A 15,947-nucleotide genomic window follows, 5' to 3' on the forward strand; every position below is an offset into this window, starting at 1 on the left:
CGGCCAAGGGGCGGGGTCAGGTCTGGCCACGCCCTCCCCGACAATGGGCGGTCTCGCGTCCTTCTGAGCCTCCGCCCCTTTCACCCCCGCTGGGGCAGGCGGGCTACTCTAGGAGATAAAACTACATTTCCCGGCATGCCACGGGCCTGGGCTAACGAGGAGCCGGAAGTGGGACGCGGGAGGTCTAAGGGCACGAGGGAAGTCGCGGGCGGGGGCTGAGGGGGGGCGTGCAGGTGAGCCAACCGGCCGCAAGTCGCGGACATGGCTGAGGCCAGGAAGCGGCGTGAGCTGCTTCCCCTGATCTACCAGCATCTGTTACAGGCAGGCTTTGTGCGCGCCGCGCGGGAAGTGAAGGAGCAGAGCTGCCAGGTGAGCGTGTGCGGGCCGCGTGTGAGGGCCGCGTGTGAGATCTGGAGAGCGGCAACCCGCGCTCCTTCCCCTGGCGGGCTCCCAGAGCCGGGTCCCACGGGGGGCCTTAGGAGCCGCAGCCTCTGCCCTGCGCTGCGCTGCGGCTCCCAGGCTCTCTGGGCCTCAGGTGCCCCATAGTATGCAGTGGGCGGGCCGGGACGTGTGATCCACGCGCAGGGCTCTGTAATTCCCGCGTCCCGTACCTCTCCACCCTCTTCCTGTTTGCGGCGATTTAAAGTTTCCTACGTGCCGGGCCACGTGGTGTGGTGCGGCTCCCTAAGGCGAGAAGGTAGTTGCAAGTTTGAGGAGTGGATTGCTACCAGCCCCGGGGGTCGGGGGGGCAGGGGGGGGCGGCGGGGTGCGAAGGAGAGCGCCAAGAGAAGGGGCCTGTGACCCCTTAACTGAGCTGGAGCGCAGGCCTTTAACAGCCCTTCAGTACTGAGTCAGTCAGCTTTGGGATTCGAACTTCTGGTGTAGTCATTTCTTCATTCATTCTTTCAGCAACTGTTAATCTGGTGCTCAAGGTGCTGGTCATAAAATGGTGAGCACCGTCCCCCAGCCTTTCTAGAGATAACAGTCTAGTAGAGGAGATGCACATAAATCAAAGAATCATAAAAGTAACTGTACACTCAACACTACATTAAGTGCCAAGAATGAGAGGCATAGAGTGCTAAGACAGGGATGGCAGTTTGCCCTTGTCAGGGTATCTAGGACTGTTTTCCTGAGGAAGTGGTGTTGATTTGAGATCTGACAGAAGGGAGGTGGATATTCCAGACAGAGGTGCAAGTGCCCTGTGGTGGGAGGGAACTTGTTGCTGACTCTTGGCCTTGGGAAATTCCATTGTACAGGGAGGGGTGATAGAGGTCCCTTGGAGGGGGGGCAGTGCTGGTTGGAGCCCTCTTATAGGCAGTTTGGTCTTAATCTGAAGAGCAATGGTAAGCCCCTGGATGGTTTTAAGCTGGTAAAATGGTTAGCCAATATCCCTTTGGCTACAGTGGAAGCAATGGTCCTGATGCTTGCTCTCAGGACCTCCTGGAGAGACTAAAGGGTGATGGGCCCTAAGACATTATCTATGCTTTTTCCAACACTCTCTAGACTTCAGTTGCGCTTCTTACTCCATTTATATCACTTAACAGCTAAAGGGGGGGCAAAAGACAGTACCTGTCTTCATTTGGGGCTTTTGCCTAAGTAAAAGTAGTATCCTGCTCATGGAGCGTACATTCTAGCAGGAACAGACAGATGACAAATATTTTAAAAGTTAATGATACAGTGTGTTGGGTGATGGTAAGTGCTAGCTATAAAAATAAGATAGGCAAGGGGGATAGGAATGTCCAGTTATAAATAGGGTGGTCAGGAAGCCCCACTGAGAAGGTGACATTTGCGCAGAGACCTGAAGGAAGGGAGGGAGGGAGCTCTGTAGTTAGCAGTAAAGAGCATTCCAGACAGAATAGCAAGTCTTGATGGGGCCAGGGTGGTCTGACATATTTGAGGGACAGTGAGGAGGACAGTGTGCCTGAGGTGGAGTAAAGTGAAACTGACACTTGAAGTCTCAGTGCTACTGGCTCACTGTGCTGGGCACTGACTAGATTATCTCATGCAGGCCTGTTAGCAACCAGCTAGGTGGGTACTACTGTAATCCTCAAGTTATACAGAAGGAACCTGAAGTATGAAGAGGTGAAGAGATTAGCCCAGCTATTTAATAGAGGAGTTCTGCATGACTGCAGGTGCACCCTCTTGGTCACTCTGCCCAGATGCCTGACACCCTCTGCCTTCTCCGCACATTGCTCGCTCAGCCTCCTTGGGACACTTGACATCCCATGTTCTTTTTTTTCTTCTTTTTTAAATATATCTTTATTGATTTCAGAGAGAGGAAGGAAGAGGGAGAGAGAGAGATAGAAACATCAATGATGAGAGAGTCATTGATCGGCCACCTCCTGCACACCCCCAACTGGGGATCGAGCCCGCAACCCGGGCATGTGCCCTGACCGGGAATCGAACCCCGATCTCCTGGGTCCTAGGTCGACGCTCCACCACTGAGCCATGCATGGCCGGGCTACATCCCATGTTCTTGATATTTGCAGAGATGGTGAGCCCTCTGGCCTTGGCTCCAAAGGCCTGGATTTCACCTGGTTCCCTCTGCTTCTGTCAAGGGACGGCACCATTTGATTCCAGTACTTTCCCAGTGGATAACGACTGCAGTCATGCCACCTGGATGCCTCGGGTGTCTGGGCTGTGGTTCATTCTGCCCTGGGGAGATTGACCAACCTGACCTTTAAAAGCCTTTTAAAAGGTCATGGGTGGGAAAAGCCTTGTCTTGTGGCCTCTAAGCATGGAAAGTGCCAGGGAGGCTGGGGGCTGGATTAATCCTAGCCTGGAACATTCCAACTCCAGTCTCAAAGGCACCTCTCACCAACATGTTGTCTTAAAAGGTTTTAACTGGAAATACTTGCCCTGTTTGTCTCTGCAAGGTTTTAGTGGTACTGGCAGGGCCAAGCAGACATATTTTCCAGAACAAAAAGACCCCCTTCTAAACCACCTACTTGTGCGAGTCATGAGTTTATGGAGAGTTGGGCCCAAAGAGGATCCTTTCTGTGCTGGGGGGTTAATTGGAGCTCTCTCTTTACTTCTCTGCAGAAAAGTTTCCCGGCTCAGCCTGTAACCCTTCTGGACATCTATACGCACTGGCAACAGTAAGTCTAACAGTGTTGAAAGTGTGGAGTAGGAACACCCCAATCTCTCAGCTTGGAATAAGCTAGGGTACTAATCTGGTCTAAAATCTGTCCCCAAAGCCCACTGTAGACACTGTTATCGCCCCCAGGAAGCCAGGTCACATGTATGGGTGTCTGGTCATTGGAGAGGACATTGAGAGCTGTTATCAGTATTGAATAACAATAAGGACAGAAGCTTCTCAGCAATTTGTTATTCATTCAATCAATAAACATTTATTGAAAACTTACAATAAATGCCAAGCCCTTTTCTAAGCATGGAGATGTCATGAGACAGACATGCCTCCTTCTTTCCTGGAGTTGACATTGGAGTCAGGGAGGAAGGCATACATCAAAGAATGAAATGAATGAATGTGAAATTATAGTGGCAGTAAGGATTACGAAAAAGAGGTGCCTGGTGCCAAAACCACATAAACCTCATTTGGGGTTCTAGGGGAAGCTTCCCTGTGATGACCTTTGATTTGAAAGCTGCAGGGAGTGGGGGAGTGAACTAGACAAAAGGTATGGAGAAGTAGGTGGCGTGTACCTAGCAGAAGGAACTGCTGGTGCTGAGGCCTGTAGCCATGGGCACAATGCAGATGAGGCTGGGCAGTCAGGAGGACTCGCCCCATGCAAGGCCCGATCATCCATGGTGAGAAGTTGTGTCTTGATCCCAAGAGCAGTAGGAGCCATGGAAGGATGAAGCAGAGTGGTGAGGTCAATCTGTAGCCTGGCAAGACTGGTTGGGGCTGTGGACATCATCATCCAAGCAAGAGCTGATGGGGCTTGAGACAGGAGTAATAGGACGTAGGAAGTGGGTTCCAGGAGTATTCAGGGATGAAACCAGGATTTATGGATGGGTTGGAGAGGCAATCTAGTTGAATCACAGGTATCTGGCTTGTGCATGGAGCTGGAAAGGAGTCTGATTTAGAGGGAAAAAATTCAAGGACATATTGAGTGTGAAATGCCTGTGAAACATGTAACATTTAAATACTTAAGGACTGGGAAATAATCCAAGGATGTATCAACAGAGGAATGGTTTGAGAATTGAGGTAACAATTGTATTCTCTCCGTGCACTACTCGGACCACAATCAACCAGGTGAGTGAAGGACCTGGAGTCATGTCCCATTGAGAATACTGAATTGTCCAGGATGGAAAAGAGATGGCAAAGGGGCAGGTGAGGGGGCCACTGTCTGTACATCTGTAAGGGATGTGGCTGTGGCATGTTCTCTGGGGCCCTGGGAGATTGAAGTAGGATCTGTATGTACCTACTTTAGGAAGAGGTTTCAGCTTCTGAATACAAGTGCGTAGTTATCAGAGCTATCCAAAAATTAGGTAGGCTACAGTGGGAGTGGTGAACTCCCTGTTATCAGATGTATGTAAGTAAAGGCAGGAATGATATAGAAGAGATCCCTGCTTCCAAAGTCTTTAAAAGCCCAGTCAGCCCTCAATTCTTGACTCTTCTCTGTTGCCAAAGCAAGCACAGGGCACACCCTGCACTTCCTCTCTCTCACCCTCTCTGACTTGTCCAGGTGTCTTGGGTATTAGCCACAGCACTTCCTTCCCCGGAGACCTGCTTCAGTGATCTTCACCACAAGCCCTTTGCAGCCCCTGGCCTCTGTGGATTAAGGGGTACTGAGTGAGACGGGAAATTCATACCCACTACAGGAAACCTAGCCTCGTGCTTCCTGGCACATTCAAACCAAGCAACTAGCTGTATGACCATGGACCAACGGTTTCCCTGAGTCTGTGTCTTCATCTGTAAAATGAAGATAATAGTAAATAAAATGCTAAACCTGGCCATCAGAGGCATCCCCCCACCCCCAATTTATAGCACCTACTATGAGCCAGAACTGTTCTTGATATAACTGGGAACCAAAAGAGAACAACTCCTTCCCTTGTAAAGCTTGCATTCTTTTGGGATGAGAGAAGCAGAACAATTGATAGATGTAATAAACGAAACCTGTTTTTAATAGGAGATTCTCAACAGGTGACCTTCCTGGGAACCAGGGACCTGAGTAGCACACCCCAAACTGTGGCAGAGCAATATCTGTGGAAACTGGAGAGCAAGGGCTGTCTCCTCCGGGTGAGAGGGTGGAGTCAAAGAAATGATACTTGAAAGTTCCAGGGACTCAGCCATCTGAGTGCCTATCCTACCAATCAAAGACCTACTCTTTGATCCTGGGCAAGTCACTTAGTTGTTCATTTTTTGAAAAGTGTGCTGTGCACTAAGGATACCGTATTGAGCTGGAAAAGGTTCCTGCCAGCCCGTCCCCTCCCCGGACCGTACTGTGTAGTGAGGGTGTCAGGCAGGGAGTAAGTAAAATAACAGGAGAGAGAAAAGTGCTCTGAAGAAAATGAAACAGGATAACAGAGCTGAGAATATCTTGGGGAGGAGGGCAGGGTGATCAAGGAGGGCCTCTCTGAGGAGGCTGTGTTGGAGCCCAGGCCTGAAGGACAGGAAGGCCTGGGCAGAGTCTTCTAGGAAGAGGGCACTGCAGGCGCTGACAGTTCTGGAGGGAGGAGCCTGGATGGCTCTGCGAAGTGCCTGCAGGTGCTAGCACCTGTCATTCAACGGCTGTTAGCTGCTGTTAGTATGTCATTGACCATTCCTGATTATCTTGAAGACTACTAGACAATTATAAAAAACACTTTATGAAATGAGTGAAAATGTAGAATTTTAACTACACACTGTCTTCATCGTTGTTTAAACTCTCTCCTTTTTTTGGTTAATCCTCACCCAAGGATATTTTCCCATTTTTAGAGAGAGTGGAAGGAGAGGGGAAAAGGGAGAGAGAGAGAGAAACTCAATGTGAGAGAGACACATCGATTAGTTGCCTCCTGCACACACCCCTCAAACTTGCAACCCAGGTTCGTGCCCTTGACCTGGAATCGAACCCTCAACCCTGTGGTGCCTGGGCTGATGCTCTAACCACAGAGCCACACCTGCCAGGGCTGTTTAAACTCTCCTTATTTATTTTTTTAAATTTTATTTTTGTTTAAAATATTACAGGTGTCCCTCTTTCTCTCCAATGACCCATTCCACCCTGTCCCTCTCCCCACCATTGTCCGTGTCTTTGGGTTGTGCAAATATGCATATAAATTTTTGGTTACTCTCTCCCCCTCCACCCACCCACCCTCCTCCATCCCTCTGACATTGCTCAGTCTGATCTATGCTTCCATGTCATTGAATCTATTCTGTTCATCAGTTTATTAAGTTCTTTAGATTCCACGTATAAGTGAGATCATGTGGTTTGTCTTTCTCTGCCTGGCTTATTTCTCTTAGTATAATATTCTCCAAGTCCATCCATGCTGTCCCAAAGGGCACGAGATCCTTCTTTTTACAGCTGCGTAGTATTCCATGGTGTAAATGTCCCACAGCTTTTTTATCCACTCATCTACTGATGGGCACTTGGGCTGTTTCCAGATCTTAGCTATTGTAAACTATGCTATGAACATGGGGGTGCATATATTCTTTCTGATTAGTGTTTCAGGATTCTTAGGATATATTCCTAGAAGTGGGATCACTGGGTCAAAAGGCAGTTCCATTTTTAATTTTTTGAGGAACCTCCATACTGTTTTCCATAGTGGCTGCACCAGTCTGCTTCCCACCAACAGTGTACTAGGGTTCCCCTTTCTCCACACCCTCGCCAGCACAAGTCATTTGTTGATTTGTTGATGGCAGCCATTCTTACCGGCGTGAAGTGATACCTCATTGTGGTTTTAATTTGCATCTCTCTGATGATTAGCAACATTGAGCAAAAGAAATGTTTTTATTGATTTTTTTAGAGAAAGGAAGGGAGAGGGAGAGAGATAGAAACATTAACATTGTTTGCGGGTAGTTTTTATCGCGCGCTCTGCTACCAGTCAACGTAAAACGTATAAATACGTTTCCCGCATACAATGTGTTAATGAGAGAAACCGATTGGCTGCCTCCCGTAAGCCCCTTACTGGGGAGCCCGAAACCGGGGCATGTGCCTGACCGGGAACTGAACCTGTGACCTCTCGGTGCATGGGACAACGCTCAATCCACTAAGCCACACCAGCCGGGCTAAACTCTCTTTATGCATATTTTCTTTGGAGAGGTGGGAGGATGTGGGAAGGTCTTTCTTTTCAGATATCCTGGAGTGGTCCTTGTCACCAGTTGGTACAGCCAGTCTCCCTTGTCCTGCAGAACCTCAGAGGTTGGCCGGAAGCGGAAGGCAGAGGAAGATGCCGCACTGCAGGCCAAGGCGGCCCGGGTATCAGACCCCATTAGCACCTCGGAGAGCTCCGAAGAGGAGGAGGAAGCAGCGGTAGCTCAAACCGCCAAAGCCTGTAAGAGCCCTGCATGCTGGGTGCTGCTGGGGGGCGAGGGGGCCTCCCATCGTTGGTGCCTGTGAGGCTCAGCCCAGGGCCCAACACCTTTTGGGACCAGGCTCTTAGGTAGTTGATTATTCCTGGGGGGCTGCCTCTAGCTTCTCCTTGCACGAGCCCAGGGAAGACCAGGACCTTTTAGGCAGAAGATCAGAAGGGCCTGCCTGTCTGTTTCAGTACTTATTTGAGCCATCCCTCTGTGCCAGACATTGTGTCCCCAGTGCCTTCTTGGTAGCATGCAGCGGTACTGTGAGCCAGCCAGTCCTTTCCTCTGGGGGCCTCTGTCTCGTCACCAGGCAGTCGGAACTCCATCGAGGCTGCAAACATGTAGCTTTCATTTGGCCTTTCTCTTGCTCCTGGTGGATGTGGCTAATGTACCCCAGAGTTCTTTCCCACAAATCTGGGCTCAGCCTCAGATCCTTATCCAGCCCCAGGCAGCCACATCAGTTCTTAGGTGAGCGGAAACCTGTTTGCTGCTCTTAAATAAGAAAAGGCTCACTTAGCTCATCCAGTGGGTGTTTGTGTTTTGTAGTCCCAAGACCAGCATCCACTAACTCCTCAGCCGTGGGGACGGTTTTGCCATCAAGCGTGAAAGAAAAAGCTACGGTGAGTAGGACCACGTTCCAAGCTGTTACCTGTAAGAGTGCAAGTGCCCTGTAGGGGACAGTCTCCTGTGTCAGAGAAGGACAGGGTTGTGGTTAATTGCCTGGATTCAAATCTCAGCCTGAGTTACCAGCTGTGTGATCTTGGTGAGTCCTTCCACCACACTGGGCCTCAGTTTCCTTTTCTGTAACAATAGTTATGAAATAATGATACTAACCACAACAAACTGCCACTGACCACTTAGTAACAACTGTGTTCCCAGAATGGGAGCCTGGTTCACTTCACATTTCTGTGAGGGGAGGCACCATTATTAACCCCACTTTAAAGGTGAGGAACCAGAGAGGTAGGGAGGTGATTTGTCCAAACTCACACAGCTAGGGAGTGGAGGAGCTCGGTTCAGGTGTGGTCTGTTCTTAGTTCACTGGACTGGACCCTACTTGTTCTCTGTAGGCAAAGACCAAGAAAGTCGACAAGACCGTGAACTCCACACCACACCCTGCCTCCGGGAAGGCAGCGGCCCACCTTCTGTCCGGCAAGTCACCCAGAAAGTCAGCAGGGCCCTCAGCAAACACCATCCTGGTATCAGAAACTAAGTCGTCGGGCAGTGCCCCAACACACAGAACCACTACCAGACCTGGTGAGAAGCACCCTGAGTGGGGCTGGGGAGGCAGGCCTGGGTACTGCTTTGTCCAGTTCTGGGACATTCTGGAATTCAGAGGCTTGTCTCCATGACGAGGGCCCTTCACCTCAGGCCATTTTCCCCTCCCCTTGGTGAGGGACAGTCAACCACAGGGATGCATCGGGCTTTGCTGAGGAAGTTGAGTGGCCTGGGTGGGGGTGGAGCATTTTCTGGTTTATTGCTCTCAGGTAGGTGCAAGGGCCACCTCGGAGGCTTAGATACTAAACTGAGAGGCCTGGGTTTGCCACTGTTTCTCATGTAAAATAGGCGTTTGCCCTGCCTGCCTCAATGGTAGAAGGAGATTTTTCTAAGCTGGCTGCCATGTTAGGACCTATTATACCCTTAGCAGGGCCTCAGAGGTGTGCAGAAACAGGGATATGAGTAGAATGCACCTCAACTGTGGAGCTTCAAGAGATGGTGGAGCTGAATGAGGCTCGAATGCTCAGCACCTGGCTCTGATTAGCTGGTGTGGCGGAGTGAGGGTGGGTCTGGGAAGGATGGCCTCAGTACCCTCTCTGTTCATCCCTTAGGAATAGCATCAGTGAACCAGGTCAACAGCTCCAGCGAGGATACCTCCAGCTTAAGCAATGAGTCGGACGTGGAGGTAATTGCAACCCACCCTCAAGAGCTGCCCCTGCAAACCTTTAACCCTCCCAAGAGCCTGGCTTCACAGACCAGTGGGACCAGATCAGTTCAGCAAGTATCAGGGTGACCGGGAGCTGGAAAGGCTGAAGCTCGGGGAGGGGAGGGGATTGGGTGCTGTGCATTGTACTCTGGGCCTGAGAAAGGTTTAGGGTTGTTGGGGAGAGGAGCCATTTGTCTGTGAGATAAGGAAGGCTTCCTGGGAGAGGTGGCACAGGGCCTTGACTTATGGGGGCTTCACCAAAGGGGAGGAATGTTGGGGAAAGGTGTTCAAGCAGGAAGAGCTGCACAAGCAAAGGCCCAGGGATAGGCGGTGGCTGTCCTATAGTGTGGTCGGGGAGAGTGGGGTGAGTTTGTTGAAGGGGTTCTGAGCCCGCTGGTGAATGTCAGGCCTAGGCGCTTGGCCAGAGATGGGCAGGTCTTAGTCTGGGGCCTTGTGTCTTCTCTGAACTGTGACTGGGAAGTCATTTCTTACGGTACATCTGCCAAGTGCCAGGCCTAGGGTATAGTGGTAATAAGGTAGAAAGGCAGGGCTCCTGCTACTGTGGGGAAGTGGAGGGTCCTTTAGAAATTTACATTGGTGATGGTTGCTATGACGGGAAAATGTAGAGAGCCATGAGGGGGAATGAGAGGAACATGACGCAGACAGAGGGGACAGCATGGGCAGTGACAGAGACAAAGAGAGGCTGCTGCTTTTAAGGAATGCTGATCTACAATTTTGTGAATGAGGGGGAAAGTGATGTGAGGTAGGCTGGGCAGTCAGGCCAGATCCACTGACCAGGAGGACCACTAGGAGGAGTTGGGGTTTTATTATCAGGGCGTGAGAAGCCATTGCAGGGTTTTAGGCATGGAGGTAAGGTGATCCGATTTATGTTTCAAGAAGTTCACTGGTTGTGGCATGGATTGGAGAACAGAATGAAAGTAGTGAGACTGTGGAGGGGCAATTGGAGAAATGCTGGCAGCTGATACCAGGGGGCCCAGTGGAATGATATTGGGAGAGGAACCCAGCAAGATTCAAAGATGGATTGATCTGGTTCCCAGAGTACTTCCCCCCTCTCCTCCTGCCTCCCCTAGTAACCTGTGAAGGTGGAGGCCTCACCCGCATCTAGAGCAGGCATAGCTTCAGGTGCTATCCGCTTTCCATCCCCACCTTTGGGCCCTAGATACAGCTAGCCATAAGGATGCCCTGGGAAACAGCAGTTAAACACGTGACCTTGGGGGCCAGAGGCCTGGGTAGGGCTCCAGCAGCAGCAAGGAAGGGTTTGGGATTGAGGAGATGGCTGCCCCAGAAACCCAGGGTCAAGTGAGGTCTCACTGACAGAGATGGAGGTAGGGCATTACCTGCCTTGGACGTGTCAGACTTTCAGAAGTCTAAGAAAGCCTAGAGAGGGAAAGAATGTGCCCAAGGCCCCCCAGCAATCCAGTGGCAAGATTGGTGTTCAGATCCTGGCCCCCTAGCCCTCGGGATGGCCACAACAATCAGATGCTGTAGTTGAAGAGGCAGACGAGGATTGCTTTCCTAATGGAGAGAGGCTGCCCCCTGTGTGCTAGACCCTGTGTCCTGGGTGGCAGAGGAGCACAGTGGTTGAAAGTTCTGCCCCCAAAGTGGCACAGACATGGTTTCAGTCACTGTTCTGCCCCTTAATATTAGTCTTGAGTAAGTTAACCTCTCAGAGATACTTGTCCCTTCTGGAAAATGGGTGTGACAACAGTATCTGTCTCGGGGTTATTTGAGGGAGCTTTATAAACTGTGGAGCATCTTGTACCCTCCTGGGATAAGGATTATAATTTCCTAATTCCATCCTCTTGATCCAGGTGAAACCACCACAGGTCAAAGCTTCACCAGCCCCTGCCAAGGAGTCTCCAGGGAAAAGGGCAGCCCCAGCCCCGGGGAAAGCAGGGAATGTGGCACTCCAAGTCAGAGGAGGTGCCCCCACCCTAGCCGGCAGGGCCAAGAAGCCCGAAGAAGACATGGAGAGCAGCGAGGAGGACACCAAGAGTGAAAAGAAGGCCCCTGTGGGGAAACTCAACCAGGTGAGGCCCAGCAGATGGCTGCCCCTTGTGGTCTCTTGGTCCCCACAGCCTGGGGCTGTACCATGGCACCCAGCTGTGTAATGAGCACCTCCCCTGCAGAGAGGACTCACCTTGGGATTTAGGGGGAGAGGAGTGAAACTTGAAGGAGAAGGGGAAGGGAAAGGGGAACTGGACTTGCTTCAGCTGCCTATGGAAATGGCCCTTCTTGCCTAAGCAGCAACCTAGAGTGCTGCTTCCCAGAGAGAGGTACTGTACCCAACTCTGCCATAATTCCCCTTTACCTCAGTTTTTCTGTCTAGGAAATGGGCTGCTAATCTTGCTGTGAAGGGACTTGAGTAGTTTTCATTGCTCGGCCCTCTGGGTTCTCAGGCCAAATCATGGCTTCATAGCTATCAACAATTTGGTTCCCTTCTATCTGTTGGGACCCCCTCTCCTGGGTGGGTAGCCGGGGATGTAGCCCCTGAGGCTTTGGTTACTTCCCAAGGGAAATCCAGAGAGGCTGGGAAGCTGTTGGAATAAGAGAGGAGAGTGGGAAGAGGAAGGGTCAGACAGTGTTGGTAAAAAGTCGTGGGAGCCCTGAGTTCGTCCAGGTGAGCCCCAGGAGCCAAGGTCCAGGCCTGAGGCAGGATGGTACCTGGGAAACGATTGATAAATGAGATAGACTTTGCTAGATGTTAGTGAATGCTAAAGAGGAAAGCAGGGAGGCATGTAGGAATGGCCATTTAAACTAGAGTGCTCAGGGAATGCCTCACAGAGGAGACATGTGTAAAGGCTTGAAAACCTGGAGCAAAGGGAGGGGACCATGTGCCATGTGGAGAGTCATTCCAGGCAGGGAACACAGCGAGTGCCAAGGCCCCAACATAGGAGTAGGAGCGAGAATTATGACAGATTCGAGTATGCAGACCCTGTCTACTGGGGGAAGCTCCTCAGCTCAGGTCAGTTTTGCTGTGCCCAGCGCTACCCCATGTTGTCTGGCACCCATTTTTCAGAAGGAACCCAAATGTGGACTTTTACCTAAAACCTACTTTTCTCCATATTGGTTCAAAACTTTGAAAAAGTAAGACCCATAGCCACCCTGCCAAAACCCTGAGGCCACATCGGAGCCTGAGACCAGCGGGAGTCAGTTAGTGGGTCAGTGAGGAGGAGGCCAGGCTCGAGGGGCCTTGCCCCATGAGGCCAAGACGCCTCCCAGGGGTCCTCGTGCTGTCCATGTGTAGAAAGCTCAGGGAGAGCCTCACTCTGTCCCCTCTTCACTTTTGGACTGCCTCTCTGTTCACCACATCCAGGCTTCTCTGGTTCCTCCTTCCCTCTGGGCCTTTGCGTGCTCCCTCCTCCAGTTCCTTCCTCCCGCTGGGCCTCTGCATGCTTCCTCCCCGGAGCCCAGTCAGATACGAACTGGGGTCAGCAGCACTAAGGGTGCAGCAGCCGACACGGTGGCTGTGCTCACAGAGCTTTCTCGTTGATGGAGCAGCCCATCAGGGACAGGCTATAGCACCCTGAGTGCAGGGCAACTGTGGGGCAGTGCCGGAGCATCAGGGACAACTGTCATAAGCAACTGGTGTCTGTCTGGGACCCAGAGGAGGAGTCCATGATGGCCAGGTGCAGTGTGCCTCAGGAATTACAGAGTGTGGCACTGGCAGGGCAGGTCAGAGCATCAGTCAAAGTGGGGAGTGAGGAGAGAAGCAGGGGGTCCTGAGTGCCCCACTACGGCCTCGGCTTTATCCTGAAGGTGTTGCCAGAGGGTTTTCAGGAGGAAGTGAACCAATTGCCCTTTCTCTTTTCTTAGGGGAAGGCCTCGGGGAAAACCCCCCAGGTTAAAGCTGCCTCAGCCTGCATCAAGGAGTCTCCTAGGAAAGCGGCTGTCCCAGCATCCCCTGTGAAGGCAGGATCTGCAGCTGCCCAGGCCAAGGCAGGAAGACCAGAGGACGACTCGGAGAGCAGCAGCGAGGACTCAGACAGTGAGGAGGAGGCGCCAGCTGCCAACACCTCCCTTCAGGTGAGGCCTGGGAAGGAGAGCCCACTCCTGTGCCCCGCCCCAGAAGGCTTTCTGGAGACTTGGTCTCCCCTGCAAAAGAGCCCCAGGCGTGCTCAGAGCCCTGCTGCCACCCCTCACTGTGTGGAGTGTGTGATTGTGGGGGGGTGTTAGCCCCATGTGGTCTCCTGCCTCTCCTCACATTCACTCTCTGGGCTGCCTCCCCCAATTCTGCTTCTCTCGCTCTAGGCAAAGCCCTCAGGGAAAGCCACCCAGGTCAAAGCTGCATCAGCCCCCACCAAGGAGTCCCCTAGGAAAGCGGCTGTCCCAGCATCCCCTGGGAAGGCAGGATCTGCAGCTGCCCAGGCCAAGGCAGGGAGGCCAGAGGATGACACGGAGAGCAGCAGCGAGGACTCAGACAGTGAGGAGGAGGCGCCAGCTGCCAACACGTCACTTCAGGTGAGGCCTGGGAAGGAGAGCCCACTCCTGTGCCCCGCCCCAGAAGGCATTCTGGAGACTTGGTCTCCCCTGCAAAAGAGCCCCAGGCGTGCTCAGAGCCCTGCTGCCACCCCTCACTGTGTGGTGTGATTGTGAGGTGTTGTTAGCCCCATGTGGTCTCCTGCCTCTTCTCACATCCACCCTCTGGGCTTCCTCCCCTGATTCTGCTTCTCTTGCTCTAGGCAAAGCCCTCAGGGAAAGCCACCCAGGTCAAAGCTGCGTCAGCTCCCGCCAAGGAGTCCCCTAGGAAAGCAGCTGTCCCAGCATCCCCTGGGAAGGCAGGATCTGCAGCTGCCCAGGCCAAGGCAGGGAGACCAGAAGACGACTCGGAGAGCAGCAGCGAGGACTCAGACAGTGAGGAGGAGGCGCCAGCTGCCAACACCTCCCTTCAGGTGAGGCCTGGGAAGGAGAGCCCACTCCTGTGCCCCGCCCCAGAAGGCATTCTGGAGACTTGGTCTCCCCTGCAAAAGAGCCCCAGGCGTGCTCAGAGCCCTGCTGCCACCCCTCACTGTGTGGTGTGTGTGAGTGTGGGGGGGGTGTTAGCCCCATGTGGTCTCCTGCTTCTCCTCACATTCACTCTCTGGGCTGCCTCCCCTGATTCTGCTTCTCTCGCTCTAGGCAAAGCCCTCAGGGAAAGCCACCCAGGTCAAAGCTGCGTCAGCCCCCACCAAGGAGTCCCCTAGGAAAGCGGCTGTCCCAGCATCCCCTGGGAAGGCAGGATCTGCAGCTGCCCAGGCCAAGGCAGGGAGGCCAGAGGACGATTCGGAGAGCAGCAGCGAGGACTCAGACAGTGAGGAGGAGGCACCAGCTGCCAATACCTCCCTTCAGGTGAGGCCTGGGAAGGAGAGCCCAAGCCTGTTCCCGTCCTGGAAGGCTTTCTGAGGACTGTCTCCCATTCCACAGGAGCCCCAGGCATGCTCAGAGCCCTGCCCACCCCTTCTTACAGTGTGATGTGTGTGGTGTCATTTCCTGTGTGTTCTCTTGTGTCTCTTTACATCCACTCTCTGGGCTGCCTCCCCTGATTCCACTTCTCTCACTCCAGGCAAAGCCCTTGAGGAAAACCACACAGGTTAAAGCTGCCTCAGCTCCCGCCAAGGAGTCCTCTAGGAAAGGGGCTGTCCCAGCACCCCCTGGGAAGGCAGCGCCTGCAGCTGCCCAGGCCAAGGCAGAGAGGCCAGAGGAGGACTCTGAGAGCAGCAGCGAGGACTCAGACAGTGAGGAGGAGGCACCAGCTGCGTTGCCTGTAACTTCAAACCTGGCTCAGGTGAGGCTGGAGGACACTACATGGCCTGCGCCCTGCCTGCAGAGCCACCTGTGGACTTGTTCTCCCCTCTGCACCTAGAGCCCTGGTGCCCCATTTGCCTACTCACCTTCTATCTTTCTACACACATATCTCCTCTGTGGGTCCCCTGCCCTAACCCTGTTCTTTGTCACTCCCAGGCAAAGCTCTTGGGGAAGAACTCCCAGGGCAGAGCCGCCTCAGCCACAGGACCATCTGGGAAAGGCACTGTCCCAGCACCTGCTGGGAAGGCAGGGTCTGCAGCCACCTTGGCTCAGGCCCGGAAGCAGGAGGAGGACTCTGAGAGCAGCAGCGAGGAGTCGGACAGTGAGGACAGTGAGGAGGCGCCAGCAGCTCTGGCCTCCACCCAGGTAAGGCCCCTGCCTATAAGGCTCTTTCCCCCACTCCATTCCCCCCAGTGCCAGAGCCCTGTCAGTCTCTTGTGTCTGCACACAGACATGCTTTGGGCTCCCTCCCCTGACCCCATGTATCTCATTCCAGGATAAGTCCTCTGGGCTAGTTCTCAGGGTTGGATCTGCCTCAGGTCCCATCAAGGGAGCCCCTCAGAAGTCAGGGCCTGAAGCCACTCAGGTCAAGGTCAAAAGGTCCAAGGAGGGCTTGGAGAACATCAAGGAGGAGTCAGACAGTGAGGAGGAGGCATCCTCAGCCATGACTCCAGCCCAGGTGAGGTTGCAACATAGCATGACCCTGAGTGGCCCCACTGGTCGGCTCCACAGGGAGCTGTGGGGAAGGACAGCAGTGAGCTTCCC

General features: G+C 53.0%; 1 protein-coding gene across 1 annotated transcript in view; it reads left to right on the forward strand.

The window, feature by feature from the left end:
- Positions 1–237: 237 nt before the first annotated feature.
- TCOF1 (treacle ribosome biogenesis factor 1) overlaps positions 238–15,947 on the forward strand; it is a 34,448-nt gene continuing 18,738 nt past the window's right edge. The window contains exons 1-14 of the mRNA XM_087816920.1: positions 238–369; positions 3,043–3,098; positions 7,289–7,431; positions 8,003–8,076; positions 8,524–8,710; positions 9,283–9,356; positions 11,210–11,428; positions 13,215–13,424; positions 13,650–13,859; positions 14,081–14,290; positions 14,517–14,726; positions 14,941–15,162; positions 15,339–15,548; positions 15,679–15,861. Coding sequence (XP_087673046.1) covers positions 262–369; positions 3,043–3,098; positions 7,289–7,431; positions 8,003–8,076; positions 8,524–8,710; positions 9,283–9,356; positions 11,210–11,428; positions 13,215–13,424; positions 13,650–13,859; positions 14,081–14,290; positions 14,517–14,726; positions 14,941–15,162; positions 15,339–15,548; positions 15,679–15,861 — 2,316 coding nt within the window. The 5' untranslated portion in view covers positions 238–261. The remainder of the gene's footprint in view (positions 370–3,042; positions 3,099–7,288; positions 7,432–8,002; positions 8,077–8,523; positions 8,711–9,282; positions 9,357–11,209; positions 11,429–13,214; positions 13,425–13,649; positions 13,860–14,080; positions 14,291–14,516; positions 14,727–14,940; positions 15,163–15,338; positions 15,549–15,678; positions 15,862–15,947) is intronic.

This window comes from Miniopterus natalensis, chromosome 4 (genome assembly GCF_054644295.1).
Source record: "Miniopterus natalensis isolate mMinNat1 chromosome 4, mMinNat1.hap1, whole genome shotgun sequence".
Taxonomy (NCBI): domain Eukaryota; kingdom Metazoa; phylum Chordata; class Mammalia; order Chiroptera; family Miniopteridae; genus Miniopterus; species Miniopterus natalensis.